Source organism: Nannobrachium achirus (genome assembly GCF_963921795.1).
Source record: "Nannobrachium achirus genome assembly, chromosome: 9".
NCBI lineage: Eukaryota > Metazoa > Chordata > Actinopteri > Myctophiformes > Myctophidae > Nannobrachium > Nannobrachium achirus.
Genome location: NC_137818.1, coordinates 35,064,137 through 35,084,327, shown reverse-complemented (window position 1 = coordinate 35,084,327; position 20,191 = coordinate 35,064,137). Strand labels below are relative to the sequence as shown.

The 20,191-nt window shown below is 43.2% G+C and overlaps 1 protein-coding gene across 1 annotated transcript in view; it reads right to left on the bottom strand.

Annotated features, from left to right (window-relative positions):
* Positions 1-19,934, bottom strand: part of xkr7b (XK, Kell blood group complex subunit-related family, member 7b) — a gene marked incomplete at both ends in the record, with an annotated part of 46,913 nt that extends 26,979 nt beyond the window's left edge. Inside the window, one exon of the mRNA XM_080733555.1 lies at positions 19,309-19,934. Within this exon, the coding sequence (XP_080589681.1) occupies positions 19,309-19,934 (626 nt within the window). The remainder of the gene's footprint in view (positions 1-19,308) is intronic.
* Positions 19,935-20,191: the final 257 nt, after the last annotated feature.

The window sequence follows — 20,191 nt, the reverse complement described above, 5'->3', positions numbered from 1 at the left end:
CACACAGACGTAAAGGGTGTTCAATAGCACATATTTATGAAAAAAAGAGAGGGCCAATCGGGTGGAGTTAGCTGGTTTGGCAGAAAGTGTGGAGTTAGGAGGTTTTGTCCCAAGCACTTTGTTCTACTTTCCATTGGTTCAATATTAGTTTAAACTTGGATGTAAAGAGTGTTCAAGATCCCTGATTTATAGCCCTGCCAAAAAATCTAAAACCTCAAAAATGGAGTTAAGAGGTTTTGGCCAGACAGTGACGATATGATGGCTGTTGGGTGGAAGCCTCCAATGTCCAGAACAGAAATGAAAAAATCCCACCCCCAAACAACCAACAACATGAAAAGTTGAAATGTGGAGATATAAGGTTTCTGCCGGATGACAACCATATCGTCGTTGTCGGGTGGAAACCTTGTATGTCCAAAACCGTTCGTTTTGTATTTATCATCTAAAAATGTACTAAACTAGTGAAAACAGCTGATCTACAAGCAGCACACAACGCCTCGCATCACAAGGCTGTTTTCACCAGTTTTGTGCGACGATCTTCTATGATGAAGCAGGGCTTTGCTTTACCAAAAAACTTGAAACTTGAGATACAAGGTTTCTGCCCGACAGTGACGATATACTCTTCAGTGCAGGTAAAAGGTGTACAAGATACATAAATAAACACGTGTTCCAAATCTATATACGACTGTCTGCAAATGTGTAATAATGCCTTTTAAAGCTGCAATGGGGCAGCAAATTGTACAAAAATGAATGAATAGGATATGAATAGCCTTATTCGTGCAGTTGTAAAATGCTGTTTTATTATATGCCTGAGGCGCTTTAAATTTTAAGGGGTGAATTACAATGAGAGAGACCAGAGAAAATGCCACGGCAGCAATGTTAGAAATCAACCAATAGTGTGTAGTACAAAAGGCCTTATTTCACTGTGGATCTGTACACATAAAATGTAATATATTTTTTAATGGAAGTGAAATAAAAAGCAGAGGTGGGGTTTATTAAAGCTGTTTGAGAGACGTTCGAATATTAGCGCCTTAAGGTATTAAATGCCCGATCAAAATCCTAATCTACCTTACACGCTTTCATGAGCAGTGGGTTTCGACCTTTTTCATACCCAGGTCCATTATTTATTATGCATTTGAGCCACGGACCACCGTTTGATGAGACTTTGCCTCTCAGACCCAAAACGTAGAATATTTTGTTGTCGTTGGATAGGATTTTGTCCACAATTCCACGCTGTATTGATGTGGCACAATAGGAGAGATAACAGGCAAATGTTGATCAAAATATAAATTATGCTACATTCTCTAATTGTGTAGACATCTTGTAAATTAAGTAATGCAAATGTTTAACAATAATCTAACTATTGAGAGGGTTTCATTTTACACTCTCAAGAGAATAAGGGTCCATTTGGTTACCAACTCCCCATCATTTAGCTGGGGAACCCGATCAAGGACCACTGGTGGTCCCCGGACCACTGGTTCACCAGTGTCCAGGGGCTTTTACAGATTATTAAAGTACAGAATCTAAGCTTTCAAATTATGTGTCATTCATTAAAATCTGAAGATTATGCTCATTTGAAGCTCGTTAGACAGAATAGTCAAAGGAGAAAAAATGGCTGCTAAATATTTCACACTTTTAGGCCCCCTCAAAACCTGGTAATGGGTATTAATAGCTAATTAATTCAACCCCTAACCACTCCTCTATTCACTCTCCCAACTGTCACCTTTCAGTCAGCTGACAACCAACTCTATAGAAACATGAAGCAACACAATTATAATATTGGCCACTGTTACAACACATCATTTTCACAAAATACTACCATGTTTAGAAAATGGAATAACCTATGAAACATTTAACGTTGAAGGACCCTTAGTTTGGTAAGCATTAGACCACAGACTCCCATAATTCTGAGAGTGTATAAATATAAAGCCAAATGAACATTTACGGGTCTATTTGGTTACCTTTATACAATCTCACAGTTACACACCTTTAAGGATCCATTTGGTTCTTTAGAGAACTGGCCTAGACTAGAAAACAAACAAACAAAACAAAACAAAACAATACCCTGTATTTATAGCCTGCTTCTAGACCATAGACCCCGCCCACTCTCAGAGTGGATTGTTTCTCTGGTCTGGAGCTGAGTACATGAATCGGCAGTTATCAGCCAACATTTTCGGCTGCTCTAATGAGCACGGGGGTGTGGTTGGGTCTAACGTTATCCAATCCGAGCCGCAGCCCGTTTTTTTCAAGCGACGTCAATATCAGAGCGTCATCATTAGAAGACGAGGTGCTCACGTGGGTGCTCACGAGGAATCAAAGCACCTCCCACCCCCCTCCCTTCCAGATATCTCCCACAATAGGGCACAGTTTCAGACTACTGCGTGAACTGAGTCTGAGATCAGGCTACTGTATTTATAGACTTCAGTTCGTTCTTTCTAAGCAAAATTATACGTTTGGCCAAAAGGGAAAACACTGATGACATCCCTGACCCTATAATTCGCTATCTGGGGAAGTTGTTGCCTCAACAAGCACATCAGAAATTAAGTGTATATAATTTCCCTATTACTTTTTTCTTGGTGAGGACACGCCGCGTTGTGGCTTGCAGTATTTATGGCACTGACTAAATATAAATCACGCTTTACAGTGAAGACTGAAGAGAGAGGATGTTGGTGGTGGGGCGACGGTTTGAACATCCATTCCCTGTGGAGCTCTATGGGTAAAGCAAAGCAGTGATGGTGTCACCATTAGGGCTTCATTTCCAAGACACCTGTCGTACGCAAAAGTCTCCCCCAAGCAGCAGCCCGGCTCGCAACTGTCTCTCCAAAAAATTACCACATTGCTCCCATCCTGGCATCCATGCCTGCACTGGCTAGCAATCTCTTTTAGAATTGATTTAAAAATGTTACTCATCATGTTCAGGACCAGGTCTGTTCTAGCTCTAGCTCTGTGCAGGGGCGTCACACCAAATTCTGGGCCCTGGGTACAAGGATTCACTGCGGGCCCCCCATGAATGTTAACTATTGAAAAATAGCAGATATACAAGCTCACAGCACGGCACCGAGTGCCGCGCTGCGAGCTTGTAGATCTGCTATTTTTGAAAAATCGTGAAAATGTGTGCAAGAAACTTATGTTTCTATGTCAGTGGTGCTCAAACGTTTTCATGTGAAGGACCCCCAAGATGATATGTATTTGGCCACAGCTAGACCTTGGGCCCTGGTAACTCAGTCCCACTTTCCTACCCCTTGTGACGCCCCTGGCTCTGTGTGAACTGCTCTCCCGCTATGAGCAAATGAAATCGGACTCCCTTCCTTTTTTTTAATCCCTTCCTAAAACTAATTTTTACTACGTTTCTTTTACTTAATTCCATTTAAATGTATTCCCCATGGTTTTATCTGTCTTCTATGCATATTTTCTTTCTTGTGTGTAGCACTTTGTAACTCTCCTTTTGAGATGTGCTATGAAAATAAAGTTGTTTATTAATGTTATTATTACTAGACTGGTGCCGTTGGGCACTGGCCTACTTGGGAATGATGCAAGTTGGTAAGGCATGCCCCACTGAGTTATTTGCGACCGTAGGTAGCAGTTTAGTATGAGAAACGGTTCTTTGCGTCCGTGTAGGTTTGTTTATGGTCTATGGGTCTGTGTGGCTGGTTCTACAGATAGGGATCTCCATATAAGGGCATAAAAGGGATTGTGTATGATGTCAGATGTCATAGACGGCATACAACTTTCACATAACAAATAACTGAGTAAGCATGTTTGGGGTCTCACGGTCACAGCATATCTCCATATACAGTACATGGATCTCCATATATGGGTAGCAGGGGTCTCCATATATGGGTAACTGGTCCATCACTGGCCAGATGGCCAAGACATGGGGTGCTTGGGCTTGTCGCCCTTAGGCGTCTTACTGGTGCATTACCTGTTGTACCCACTGTACCCATCTGACTGTGTCCTTTCATGACCATATATGGAGTTCCGTGTCAAGCATGCCCAAATATGGAGTTTAGGCCTGTCTATGACATCATATTGATTACAGTACATCAGCGTTCTCCATACATGGGGATTTGTTGCGGCCGAAGGTCGCGTTTACCCTGGAAAACCTTGTCGCTTGAGTGACCTTCTGTAATCTTTCCGTACAGGAAGTGATGTCAGTGTGATGTCAACGAGTTGTGACATCATTTTAAGTACAAGGCGGCTACACAAGACTAAGAAAGACAAAAAAAAAAGAGAAGGATACACAAGACTAAGAAAGACAAAAAAGAGAAGAATAGGAGGAGGAGGATAAAGATACCAAAAGGAGAGAGAAGAAAGGGTGGATGAGGTACAATGAGCAGTCGGCAGTCTCAGAAAAGAAAATGTAACAAGGAGGTGGCAACGGGGCGGCCAGATAAAGTTATTAGGCCTGGATCCGACTTTAAGTCGACGCACAGGATTCCAGAAGTGTAGTGCTTATTCGCTCTTGTATCAAATCGGTACTCGAAACGTTCTTAGAATTTAACATATTTTCTAAAGTAAATATGGGGGCGGCTGTGTTAAGAACGTTTCGTTGTCAAGCTCAACGTTGGGCATTTGGACCTATACATGGAGAAATGGAGAAAACCTGTTTGGCCTAAACATGGAGATGTGGAGAACACCATATATGGAGATAGTCCAGTCCATCATGTCATATGGGACTACCGTCATAGACAGTAGCCATTGTTAGGCTGGAGTCAATGGATGTCTGTCTGACTGTCTGTACAGGAAGTGATATCACATGACATACTTTTTATGCCCATATATGAGTCATTCTGTACCACATCTCCATGTTTAGGCAAACTCCACACAGAAAGGCCCTATCGCCAACCCCAACTAGGGTGTGGGCGATAGGGCCTTTATGTGTGGAGTTTGCATGTTCTCCCCGTGTCTCCTAGGGTTGATACCCTCACAAAAACATGAACAAGAATGACAACAACTAGAATCGTCAGAGAAACGCTGTGGTTGGCCAGATGGTCAAGAATTGGGTCGCATGTCACCCTGAGGTCGCATGTCACCCTCAGGTGTCTTACTAGTAGTTTTATCTATATTTTGGGATACTCGCGATGCGCACGCCAAGTTTTAAGTCGTCTGGGCAGCCGCCTATCTGACCGACTCGACGCCGGATACGGCACTCCCTCGGGTCCTGGGCGACGCACACGCCAAATTTGAATTTGGTCGGCCAAACGCTTCTTGTGATACATGAACTACAGACACACACAGATGGACGGACAGATGGCTGGACAGAGATTTCATTCATAGTAGAATTATTGTTACGTTCCCGGTGTTGCTCGATGGGTAGAGCAATGCACTAACATTGCAATGGAGGTAGAATGAGAGAAAATGTAAGGGGATTGAGAGAATTTTATGTATTTTGCATGAACAATATGTTTTCCAAATGTATTCAAGTTGGACAAAAATAAAACAGATTTATTTGTTTTTTTTGGTCTGTCAAACTTACAACACTATAACACGATAACAACACTCTCTGGAGCGTCTGCTAAAGCCTTCTTTGGTCATTGGCTGTTTTTATTTTTAGTTCCGACCATGCAAGTCCAGCCAAGAGAGCCAGGATAATGGCCACAGAACGACAGGCAGACAACAAGTGAACTGTGTTGAGGTGAGGCTGTGGGATTCACTGGGGCTTATTTAAACACACACGCACGCACGCACGCACGCACGCACGCACGCACGCACGCACGCACACACACACACACACACACACAGTTACACACACACACACACACACACACACACACACACACCCAGCGAATGTACAAGAAGATCAGAGAGTTTTTACAGAGCTGAGACACTCTCGTATGTGTGAGCATGGGCATGTGTGCACCTACATATTAATGACATGCACCAGTGAATCACAGAGGGAACAGGCCGACAGCCAACAGTACAGGTAGTTTTAGAGATCATTTCAACACATTGGAGAGGCAGACAAAGAAACCACATCAAAGTAGTAGAAAATAATAACAAATACGCATTTGATCAATTCACTTTCAATGAATATTGGAGTTTTAGAAAATAAGAAACCAGGAACTGAATTCAGAACAAAAAACACCCTGTCGCTGTCGACATCACATCACCAGCATCTCTGGTTAGAAGGCTGCTCCGTTCATGGAATACAGTTCATTTTGACTGTGTACATACCTGTATGTACTGTATGTTGCATTGGGGAGAATAATATTTTGTTCCCATGTAGACTAGGTGTGTATTAATAAAACTATATAGGCACCAGGACCAGGAATAGAACTGGACACTATTCTACTAAGAGTCTGGAACTATGTAGATTGGGAACGATAAGATTGAAACACAGCCTTTTGGTACTTGGTAAGTGGCCAACTGTCCATAGTATAAGCGTAATAATGCAGAGGTATACTGACATAGAGAAAACAACAGACTCATCTCTCCGCCTCATCTGTTATTGTCCCACATTAAAACAACACTATTGCTTATCCAGACTTTATTTGCTGGTTGAGCGGGATGATCAAAGGATCAAAGGGTGATAACTGATATCAAGGGCTGACATGGCGGTAGCTGCATGGCCAATCCACCATGCACTCAACTGGAAGAGACTAGTGGACATTCGTGGAAATACATCAAAGGTAGAGCTTTAACACAGTAAAATCTTCAGTGTTAAAAGGATTATATCTATAACATTTCTATGAAAAATAAGAAGAGAAATAAAGTAATAGCCTACATTCACAGAACTTTTAAAACAGTTTTGGATTTTCGATTATGGAAAAGTTATATTCAGACCGCTTTTTTGTTTACTTTGCATCAAATATTATAGTCCACGCACTCACTTTAGCCACTAACTGAAGTTACGAATATTTCATTCTGTTTAGTTTTAAATAAACATTTTGTGAACATCTCCCCTTTCTTGTCATGGCCCCTGAGCCGAGTCGTGACACATGTCTGTTGTCACTGCAGAAAATAATTGTCAATTAACTAATTAAAAGCCTCAGACATTAACGGATTATAATATCCAGAGTGCCTCCCACCCCCCCCCCATTCACGGCCGTTCTCTTATTTTGTCTTATTTTGAAGGCCACCGGAAGTACTTCCGGTCTGACGTCATCGGATCCTTCGACTGAACCGATCATTGTTTATGTGGAGCCATGCTGGATCGGCTCGTAGCGTTTATACATGTGTTTTATAAGCGAGCATCTGCCTCCATCTTCGCTTCTAAAGTGTAGTTTTGAGATAATGGACATTAAAGATGAGGCGGCCCGTCCACCTCAATGTTATGGGATGACTATTGTGTGCTCGTGGAGCCGTGATGATGACAAATCAGCGCGGATTTCGTCTCCGGAGCGTCGGCCATTGTACTAGGTATTTTTACTCGCCGTTACAGTAATATATTACTTTTCCCGCGACATCGCGTGGATGGCACTATAGATACTCTATTACTTTTCCCGCGACATCGCGGGGTTGGCTTTTAATGAGTTAATATAGACAGACAGACAGACAGACAGACAGACAGACAGACAGACACTTAAATAAAGTCACATTTTAATTGACTTTTTTAATCCCCAGAGAGAAATGAAATCATCATAGCAGCCAGTTATATTAAAATACCGACAACAACAGGTACTGTATATAAACACAAATATATATATATATATATATATATATATATATATATATATATATATATATATTCTTTTTTTTATAAAATAGATTATAGTCAAACATTACAGTGTGCCAAGAGTACGCTGAATAAATGTTACATGAGGATGGATTGCAACAACAACCAAGGATTGATATTTCTGGGTCATTGCTGAGGAGGTTTGAGCAACCCTGGTTTAGAGGCATGAAAAGAAGAAAAAAATAAACTTGACATGTCGCTGCTTACAGTACATGAGCCACTGTCAATACTGTTATAGAAGCTCTGCAGTGAAACTGAATCATCATTAACTTCATATTTCTGTTTCCTCACATGCTTAGTTTATATTGTATATGTTTAAACTACCCATAGCAATTAATGTAGTGGTGCCAGTTAGTTTAGTGCAACTTTGACAAGCCTGGTAAGAAGAGAAGGTTATCTTACCACGCTCTAATGTAGTGAATCTGTTAAAGCACATTTGTCCTAGATCCAAGCATCATCATTTTGGTTTCCTGGTATTCAGGATCAGGACAAGTTGGTTGCTACAGACCCAGTGATTGATATATAGTACCGGTAGGTCCATATCGAGGAGCTCTTCTATTTGTGCTGCCTAAAGTCCAGCACTATACAGTAGTGTCGTCAGCAATAATAGTGTAGTGCTGGAAGTATAGTGCGGAAAGTAATTTATATAAGAGAAGAGGACCGAGGCAACTGGCTTGTGGTGCACCTCAATTTACTAGGGATGGGACGATAATCGTTATTATCGTTTACCGTGAGGATTTAAATTTAACGTGAAATTATCCTCCGTCATGCACTGGGATCAATTCACCTTTTATTTTCGAGCTGTATACCCGGTACCATTTAAAACCTCTATAATTGGTAAAATGGACATGGAATAATAGTCTTTTTTTCACCCTCTACCAAATCTCTTTTGCGAAAAATAGCCGATCTACAAGCTCACAATGCGTTGTGAGCTTGTAGATCTGCTATTTTTTGGCAAATGTTCCGCCCCAGGATAATGGATGTTGGGAATCTTTTGATTATCGCGATGATATCACAAATCGCTAATTTCTTTGGTCACAATAATCGTGACATGAAATTTTCATATCGTCCCATCCCTACAAGGTGTGAAGCATTATAGTTTCAGTCAGCAGATAGCAAAGAAATGTTTGTTCTGATGACTGGCAGCTGCTAGCATTGCCCATGCTGCACTCAGGGGTTTCGCACTAAATTCTGGGCCCTGGGTACAAGGATATGATCTGGGCCCTGGGTACAAGGATATGATCTGGGCCCTGGGTACAAGGATATGCCCCCCATGAATGTTCTTCAATGGGGGTTTAACCCCATTTAGACTGGGAACGCATTATTACGCGTTATTTTGGGCTTTAACTATTGAAAAATAGCAGATCTACAAGCTCAAAGCGCGGCACCACGCTGTGAGCTTGTATATCTGCTATTTTTCAATAGCTAAAGTATAAAATAAGTAAGGCCCTTCCACCTTGGGCCCTAGTAACTCAGGCCCACTGTTCCCACCTTGTGACGCCCCTGGCTGCACTGGCTGTGTGTCTTTAGTTTCTGACTGATCTCACTGCAGAAGGACATCAGAATATCAATCATGGCTGCCACGGTGGCTGCATTGATCAAATGCTATCTTGTCATTGCATGTGACTAAATAAGGCTATGAGTATGTGATAAGCAAATGATTTTTTCCCCTCTGTAACCAACCACAGGCCCAGCAGCATCCGGCCCTCGGTTGGATAACCTCAGTCAATGACGAATGCCTGCGTGATTATATATTGTGTTACATTGGCACAAATTCCCTGAAGATGACTGACAGTTTTACAACCATTACTACAGAGTGAATAATACACCTGCTGCCTTCTGCGTGGATTGTTCTGATAACATCAGTTGATCTTCAGGCATATTCAGCCAGCATGACCCATTATGAGCTGGGTGTGTGTGTGTGTGTGTGTGTGTGTGTGTGTGTGTGTGTGTGTGTGTGTGTGTGTGTGTGTGTGTGTGTGTGTGTGTGTGTGTGTGTGTGTGTGTGTGTGTGTGTACGTACTGTACATGATACAGGTAAATGAATGTACAGTACCATGAATACTGTGCATGCACACACTCACGTAGGTATGAATATGTAAACACAACAATACTTACAGTACATTGTAAATTCCCTGAAGATGACTGACAGTTTTACAACCATTACTACAGAGTGAATAATACACCTGCTGCCTTCAGCGTGGATTGTTCTGATAACATCAGTTGATCTTCAGGCATATTCAGCCAGCACCCATTAAGAGCTGGGTGTGTGTGTGTGTGTGTGTGTGTGTGTGTGTGTGTGTGTGTGTGTGTGTGTGTGTGTGTGTGTGTGTGTGTGTGTGTGTGTGTGTGTGTACGTACTGTACATGATACAGGTAAATGAATGTACAGTACCATGAATACTGTGCATGCACACACTCACGTAGGTATGAATATGTAAACACAACAATACTTACAGTACATTGTAGTATGTACACTGTACACAGTTACGGTATGCACGGACACACACAGAAAATATTATATATCTAAAGAGAGAGTTTTATAGAGAGAGAACAAGAGAGAGAGAGAGAGAGACGGGAAGAGAGATACAGGGAGAGGATGAATGGAGAGAGAGAAAGTGACAGATCAGATGACAGAACAGGAAATAGTAGATCTCCTGGCACACATACACACACACACACACACGCACGCACGCACGCACGCACGCACGCACGCACGCACGCACGCACGCACGCACGCACACACAGAACACACACAGAACACACACACACAAACAGTGATCGGCGGCTCCCTTAAGGGCTATATTGAATTATTCAGCACAGACCGACATACAGACATAGGGTAGATGGACATCCAGAGAGACAGGCAGAGAGACAGACAGACAGACAGGCAGACAGTCATAGATGGACAGCCCGAGAGACAGACAGACAGACAGACAGACAGACAGACAGACAGACAGACAGACAGACAGACAGACAGTAGATGGACAGACAAATAGACAGTTCACAGAAGAGATTGTGTGCACATCTAATGCCTGTACTGTATTTAGGCCAGGTGCTGGTCATCAAGGCATCAAGGCGAGAATCAAGGAAGTGATAAAGCATCCGCACACTGCCTTCAAGCACCCAAAACTTACTTTTTATTAACTCATTCTGAGCCCAGGACATTAACGGATTAGGGGGTCCAGAGTGCCCCCTCCCGGCCCCATTAACGGCCGCTGTCTTATTTTGAAGGCCAGAAGTCTAGACCGGAAGTACTTCCGGTCTGACGTCATCGGATCGTGCGCCGGAACCGATGCGTGTCCACGTGGAGTTGTGTAATGGCCGACCGGGAGCTTTTATAACTGTGTAAAATAAGCGAGCATCTGCCTCCATCCTAGCTTCTAAAGTGTAGTTTTGAGATAATGGACATTAAAGATGAGATCGGCCGTCCACCTCAATGTTATGGGATGACTATTGTGTGCTCGTGGAGCCGTGATGATGACAAATCAGCGCGGATTTCGTCTCCGGAGCGTCGGCCATTGTACTAGGTATTTTTACTCGCCGTTACAGTAATATATTACTTTTCCCGCGACATCGCGGGGTTGGCTTTTAATGAGTTAAGATGCAACCGCTTAGGTCTTCATCAGGCAAAAAGATGAAGCCTTTATGCCTGATGAAGACCTAAGTGATCGAAGCGTTCCGCCTTAATAAAAAGTACATTTGGGAGCTTGAAAGCAGAGTGCGGATATTTCATCTCTTCCCTGACAAATAGACAGACAGTCACATACAGGCAATGAGTGCTGTGGGCAATAAAGGAAGAGGGAGGTGTTTTCTATAGATGATTTGTCAACAGATCCATCGGCGCCGGGTCTGCATGCCACCTCCGCACATTCTTTCCTGTCACTTTCCAGCTCCTTAATAACCGCACAGTAAAATCAGTCTGACCGATATAAATGTATATCACTCACCGATATATATTGGCCATTCTTTGACTTTCAGTCAGGCTCTACAATTAACTCTGAGAGTGTACGAATGTAACCAAATTAATCCATAAGGGTGTTCTTCACTCTCTGAGTTAATGTGGATTTTACTGTGTAGGCCCCGCCACCCATACCTCAACCAAATCACTGCTGCGGAACTCATCCGCATTGATTGGATTTGTGCACAGAATGCTGCCTTTGCACTGACTGTCAATGAAAAACATGGTTGATGGTTGATATTCTCACTGTCTTTCTTGTATTATTCATTCTAGGTAACACAAGAAGCTTACCAAACTTTTCAGGCTGCGACCCCAAAATAATCATATTTGAACTAAGGACCCCCCTACCCTGACGAGCACTTGAAATTGTAGGAATTTACATTTCCACAGATAAATATTGTGAAAATAGCCGAGCTCACACTGCAAGGCGTTGTGAGCTTGTATTTTCAAAATATTTTCCTCTTTCTTAAGTAATATTTGACAGCGAGCAGCAAGGACCAGCAATCAACCCTGGTTGGGTCACCTGGGCGAGGGTGTCTGATGTTGCGTGACACGAAACACCCACTGCACCCAGGACATCCAGGGTCACTGATGATGTGTCTAAGTTGCATCACAGGTTTTTATTAGAACTGCCATTTGGCCAATTTGGTATTAAAAAGAGCTTGAAAGTAATATGTAACATTAGAAATGTAAGTTAGCACTTACACTGTATGTTGGTTTGTTTATTGCTGAGTGAGAAAACAATGTAGCACATTAAGCTAATCATCCGGGGACCCCCAAAATAATTTGGGGACCCCCCTTGGATCCCAACCCCCAGTTAGGGAACCACTATAGAGAATGTTACATGTGGCATCTTAACCTGAACGGACACCTGCATGCCTACATACTGGCAATCAAGTGTTTCTGAGTTCTGAGTTCCTGCTCTGACCCCTACACCCACACGCACATCAGACTGCATGGGTGATTCAGCGTATTGGGACTTGAAGTCTGCCAGTGAGCTACTTTAGCTGATTATTAGACTGAATGGACAGCCACACACACACACACACACACACACACACACACACACACACACACACACACACACACACACACACACACACACACACACACACACACACACACACACACACACACACACACACACACACACACACACACAAGCCTTTCAATTGGATAAGGGGTCACACATTCGCTTCCATGTGCTTCAGGTGCAGCAGGTGCTGCAGCTTCCCTGTTCACTTCCATTATATCGTCGTTCGTTGCTGTCTAACGTTCAATAATATTTTTTTGTCTGATGTCTGAAGCATTGGGTTCAACGTTGGTGAACCTTGACCGGGCGCAAAGCAGACCAGCACCTCTGCAGTGGGAGGGCAAATGTTTTGTCTCTCTATTTCAGGATACTTTTATGTTCTGTCACTGACAGGCTGTCAGGCAGAAACTCTTATTTCCATATTCTAATATTTTGTGGTTTTTTTGAAGCGGTGAAAGCCGCTTCCAAGGTGTGGCTTTGTCTGTCCCATGTCTGTCGCATGTCTGTCCCGTGCATGCAGAATTGAGGATTGGTCAAGCTTCACATGACAATTCGGCCCTCCAGACAAAATCATTCATTCATTCAGAATTCATGAAAATATAGAACTAAAGCACATAGAAAGTATAGATCTAGAAGATAGAATGTATAGATCTAGAACACAGATTTCATAGATCTAGAACACATAGAATAAGAATTCACCGCTTCACTTCGAACCGAGGTTAGATTTTTTAATGAATGCCCTACTTCGTCATACTACAGCCACGCATAAAAAAGCAGATCTATGAGCTCGAAACGCGACTCGAAACAAGGTGTGAAACAGTGTTTTGAGCTTGTAGAACTTTTGCTTCTTTTGAATTTGAATCCTGAAAAGTAACAGTAATGGACATGAGGTTTCCACCTGACAGAGACGGTATTCTACCAGCTATTCGACAATAGTTAATTTAGTGCTGTCCTGTGTTGTACATTGGCTATTTTCGGAGCGAGACACGCGCTTGCAACTAAAGTGTAACTCCGGCTTAGCGGCTCTGCCTACATTTTCACAGGCGCCTACTTTGCCGGAGAACAGACACTCAGCATGTGTATAAGTGCATGAGCACAATCCCCATACAAGCATCTGTGCTCTGTTGACTTTCACTGGTTACAGTAAATAAAGATTGAAGAAGGAGTCATAGTTCCTATTTCAGTATTTAACTCACCCTCTCCAGGGATCCTGCACAATGAGGGTTTATGTGGGGAATCTGAAGGGAGAGTTCCTCAAGGACACTTAACACACTGGTGGACAGGAGGGTTGAACGTGTCACTGTCTCGTTACCACTGGTGCAAAACGTACTCAAATGTTTCACTTTAGTGCTCTCCAAGTCAATATACCATCCATTGTCAATGTGTCAAATAAATTGTAAAAATCACTTAAGTGTAATCGTTTACATTTTCACAGTGAAATGAAAACTGTGTGTTGCAATTAGTCTAAAAAAAAAAGCTACCCAATCACCCACTGAGTCACTCACAAAAGAAGGGAAACCCTTTGGGTACATGTACAATAACCAGACAATAAACAAACAAAGAGTCAGACAGAAAGACACATGAATCGCAGAGGAGAATGCTCTGGTGGCATTCCAGGAAAGGGTACATTTCATTCTAGAGATAAGGTTCTTCACCACCGTTGGACACACAACCTCCGAATCAGAATCCACATTTTTGCCACATCACATTTTTACAGATGTAAAGAAGTGGGTGAAATTTGTTTTTGTGCAAGCTCCATCGTTGCAGTTGTTTTCAGAAAAGAAAGTAATCAATGGTGTTGCCGAACTGTTAGTCCACAGACAACATACTGTATGTACCGTAGATACGTTACCGACAAGATAGTTTCTTGTCTCAGTGTTTTGTTTGGGTTCGTCAGTATGTCTTGTGCACTTCAATACTGCTAGGCACCTCTTAATTATGATTATCTGCAGGTGCTTATGTCCTCTGCTGCTATGTTTATTGCGTTTATAAGAGTATAGGAGTACTGTGAGTGTCAGCCAGATACCTACAGTAGGCTACAGTAGACTCAGGGGAGTTCTGTGGCAATGGAGTCAGCACAACGTAGAACATTCATCCCTCTCACTTAAGGGAAAATCGGAGATGCCTTGCAGATGGGAATACAATTGTGTCTGCATGGCTAACGGTGCCTGTTCACTGGAAATCTCACATTTAATCACATTTGAAAATTAAATTAAAAATGAACTGCAACATGTTGAACTTGATATTATATGATAGATGGACAGTGTGTCAGAGAGACTGCATAATATTTGGAAAATTCTGTTAAATTGTTTTAAATGAAAAGCACCCCTTTTTGATCAACACACTCACATTATCGGCCTATCGAGACTTCTTGGGAGAAATGTGACCAAACATCAAAAGTCATCTGGTGCCATAACACAGTGGTTCTCAACCTGTGGGTGAGGACCCCCAGGGGGGTCCCCAAATTATTTTGGTGGGTTCCCCAGATGATTAACTTAATGTGCAACACTAAGTTCTCTCACTCAACAGTAAACAAACCAGCATAAAGTTTAAGTGTATAGAAGGTACCGGTATATGCACATTTCTAAAGTGAAAATATAAGGACTTTTTAATACCTCTAAAATGACCAATTAAACATTGGCCAAATTGTCAAATATTAGAGGCTGAAATTGTGAAAATAGCCGATCTACATGCTCACAACGCCTCGCAACATGTAGATCTGCTACTTTCACAATAGAACCGTGTTATACAAAATGTAATGCCTCAACTCTTAATGCTCATCAGGGTGGGGGGTCCCCAGTTAAAATATGATTATTTTGGGGGTCGCGGCCTGAAAAGGTTGAGTACCACTGCCATAACGGACACTTCCGCACTCCAGTGCAGAAGTGCCGTTCTCAAACCCAAGACATAATAAGGGTGACTAAAAAACTGTTCAGTTGAAGGAGGTGCAGCGTCTAAAGCGGCTTGAGCCATGAGAGGCACCACTGAGCGTTGCGAAATACACTTCAGCCGATTCAGCACCGTTCGAGAATCTTAACTCATATCCCCCCAAGTCATGTGCCGCCGAGGCTACCCCCTTCCAATCAAATGTTTGGTGTTTCGTTGTGCTCAGAGAACCCAAAAGTCAAAAACACAATCAATTGTTCCCCATTTCTAATTGTTCATGCGTTGACACATTAATATAATGTCTTGTGTTTCTGTAAAAACAGAAAATACACTCACATAGTTTGCACCAAACTAAACATCAACAGTGGCTCGGGAGATCAAGCGGCCGCTATGGGAACCATCTGTCTATCGTTCAATTCCCAGCTCTTAGAGCAAGGCACTGAAATCCTAACTGTTTACAAGGAGCATGTCAGTGCCTTGGATGGTGTGTGTGTGTGTGTGTGTGTGTGTGTGTGTGTGTGTGTGTGTGTGTGTGTGTGTGTGTGTGTGTGTGTGTGTGTGTGTGTGTGTGTGTGTGTGTGTGTGTGTGTGTGTGTGTGTGTGTGTGTGTGTGTGTCTTACTGTAAGGTGTCAGCTAAATGCCTAAATTGTAAATTGAAACGCAGATCATTGGCCAAGGGAGATGTTAGGCTTCTGGGCATCAGACAGTGCTACAGTCTATTTCTCTCTCTCTCTCTCTCTCTCTCTCTCTCTCACTCGCTCAATCACACTCTCTCCCCCCCCCCCCCCCCCACACACACACACAACAAAAACCTACTGTACATCTACTCTCTCACATGCACACACAAAGACAACCGCGGCGTGTACTCTATTGGTTTGACTACCAGAGATGACTGGGGTCATGTGGTTTATTGACTTTTAATACCACTACCCTAACTGTACAATGTAGCTAGGGGCCCATATCCTACATGGTAAAATCCCAGTGTTGATTTGACTCCAACAATTGTACCAACATGGTCCCGAGACATGCACTCACAATACATACAGACTACCTGTGTCACCATGGGTTCACATCTGGCTCTCAACCTACAGGTTGAGAGTCACACACAATCAAAGAATTGATTTCAAAATACTGCTGTTGGTCCATACATCTTTGAATGGTTAGGACGGAAATATATTTCTGATCATTTGCGATATCATGAACTATCCAGACGCCTCGGTCATCTGGAAAGGTCTGCTTTCTCTCCCTACAACCACAAATAAACGTGGGGAAGCATAATTTAGTGTTTATGCACCACATATCTGGAACAGACTCCCAGAAAACTGTAGGTCTGCTGCCAATCTTATTTCTTTTAAAACACAACTAAAGACCTTTCTGTGTGCCACTGCCTTTGATTGAGTTAAGTTATTTTTTTCATTTGTTCCTCTTCTGCACTGTAACTGCATTTTTTTATGTTTTACTTCTTTTGTTTTATGCATCCTTATGTCATATTGTCATTGTATAATTGCATTTCCTTTGCTTGATGCTCTTTGTAAAGCACATTGAATGGCCTTGCTGTTGAAATGTGCTATACAAATAAAACTACCTTGCCTTGCCTAGGGGCCGTGTTCACAGAAAGTGTTTTTTTTTGTTTAGGTTTTTCCCCGCCGAGGGACGCTTTGGATAACCAGTGATGTAAGTAAACGTATCAGTAGAATCAACACATCAAGATTGTACTTAAAGGAGTAGTTCACCACTTTTCAACCTGTCTTCATATAATAGGTCCTCACTAATGTTCAAAATAAAATAGCACAATTTTTTTCTATTCAGTCTGGGTCTCATAGGAGAGCTGTCAAATCCTTCCTACCGGTGACATCATCGTTTGACAAAAAAAATAATAATAATATTTTTGGAAAACAAAATATAGATTTTTATTATCACGAGAACAATGGCTTCCACTTTATTGCAACTTTTTCAGGAATAGAAAGCCTGCAGTTTCTATTAGCTTGCATTTCCCATTGATGATGTCACCGGTAGGAAGGATTTGACCCACCCACAGCTCTCCTATGAGACCCAGACCCAAACTGAGTAGAAACAAATTGTGATATTTTATCATGAACATTAGTGAGGACCTATTATATGAAGATAGGTTGAAAAGTGGTGGAGTGCCCCTTTAAGTACAGTACACAACTGTGGATTACATGTCCAGAGTGCTTCTTATGAGCAGAGCACACAGCATTTGCATGTGGCATGCATTATCAAGAACTGAATACACACATCTCTCAAACAAACATGGCCTGCCTTATACTTCTCTCTTAGGCTTGAGAGTTCTTTTTAATTAATAAGTGTAAATTAAGCTACCGAGGGATGCCAACTGAAAACAGCTTTTCCATGTTAAATGCTGCTCAGCCAAGTAATGAACGAATGAATGAATGAATGAATGAATGAATATTGTAGCCTCAGAGGGATACTGCTGGAGGAAAATCAAATTCCTCCAAATTTTGGAGGGATTCTTCTTTACGTGCTTAGACTATATGGGTGAATGTGACTTTTTAGGAATTCAAATTGAGCATTCTGTTCAAACTGGAATCAATATCTAATGAACTACAGTCTACAGACCCTGGTGAATATCTTTCTAGGAGAATCAATGTTCTACGATTGATTCTTCTCATTCTATGCCATCTTAAAGAAGTAACCACAATTCGCACAAATCTAGATAAAATCTAATTTACACTGTATTTGAGTAGAGCAGCTGTGGGGACATGGTGTACTGATGCTTTTCTTTCTGTGTAATCAAGCACTAATCAGGGACACCAGGTGAATGTAATTAATGAGCTGGTAGAAAAGAAAACTAGCAGCAGCACTCTGGTTGTCCAGGAACACAGGTGATATCCACTGTGGAGGTTATTATCACCTAGATCATTATGGGTGTTCTGTTCTGTTAATGAAGTATATATTGACAAAATGATATGTTGATAATTAATGATTATGAGTAATCATCATAGACTGGTACCCTTCATGATGAATGCAATACACTGAGATGTTGAATGATTTGATCACCACCCTCACTGCCATACAGACACAGACAGACAGACAGACAGACAGACAGACAGACAGACAGACAGACAGACAATGCATGTACATTTTTAACTCAAAGCCTTCTACTAGACTGGGATGAGACTGATATGGGTGGCTTGACTCTTCTAGCCTGGCATCTATAGTATCTATGAGCAACTATTCACATTCTGGCGTGTAAGGTCTCAGGAGTTAAAATGTGGGGTCAGTCTTTCTTGATTGCTAAATAGTTGCAATTAGTGATCCATAGAGTCGAGTGGCCCAACATCATGCCCAATTCATTCCCCTCATCTTAAAATGTCTATCACAGAAGTGAAATTATGGCAATCATTTTGACACACACACACACACGCGCGCGCGCGCGCACGCACACACACACACACACACACACACACACACACACACACACACACACAGATAAGGACGCACGTTCGCAGTAGGTACACACACGCATACTCGTACATTCACGAACGCACGCGCGCGCGCGCGCGCACACACACACACACACACACACACACACACACACACACACACACACACACACACACACACAGATCTTGGAAGCAGAGGAGCAATACAAATAGAAGGGGCACCGTAGTAGCCTACAACACGCACAAAACCCACAAACACGTGAACACTGAATTCAGAAACACACATGCACACCCTCAATTCCCCACACCATGCATGCCAGAGCGGTCCTACCTCCAGACTTGGCCCAGCTGCAGGATGTGCAGCGCGGTCTGAAACACCCACATGCAAATCATACAGCACCTCCGGGGACCACCGACTCTCCCCGGCACCGCAGGCAGGGTTGAAGACGCACAGACCGGGGTAACGTTCGCGGCGTTCCCCGCCGCCGCCGCCGATCCACCACCACTGCGCCGCTGTTCGCTGTCCTTGGTGCTGAAGCTGCAGTCGCCTCCACCTACCGCGCCCGTTCCGCAGCCGCCGTCTCCGCGGCTGAAATCCGAGTAGTCGTAGACGAACCACCTGAAACTCAACACCTGCACGACCGCGGAGGGCACGGCGACAAAGACGAGCGTCAAGCCGAACCACCAATAGTCTCCTCTCAGGTAGTAGTCGGCGGCCAGCCACAGGTCGGTGGCGCCGTCGGAGAAGAAGACGAGCAGCGCGCAGAGCACCCAGCAGCAGTCCAGCAGGGTGTAGGGTCTCCCCGCCGTGCTGCAGCAGCGGGGCCGGGCGGTGGTGCTGGGATTCCCTGCCCCGGAGAGGCTCCTTCTGGAGAGGCTCCTCCTGGAGAGGCTCCTTCTGCTGGGCGGGTTGTCATCATCCACAGACACCGCGGCTCCGTCCGATTTAGCGGCCATGTTGGTTAGTGTAGGGAGAGGGAAAAAAGAGAGAAATAGAAAGAGGTGGGGAAAGGGGAGAGAGGGGTTGAATGTGTGTATGAGAGAGAGGAGGGGGCTCCAATGTGTGTCTGTTTCTGTGTGTGTGCGTGTCTGTGTGTTTGTGTGTGTATGTGTGTGTGTGTAGGAGCGTATGGAGCGTGATAGGAACGGAGCGAGAGAGAGGGGGGAGAGAGAGGGAGAGAGAGACATTACATCATAACTAGCCTCATCATCTG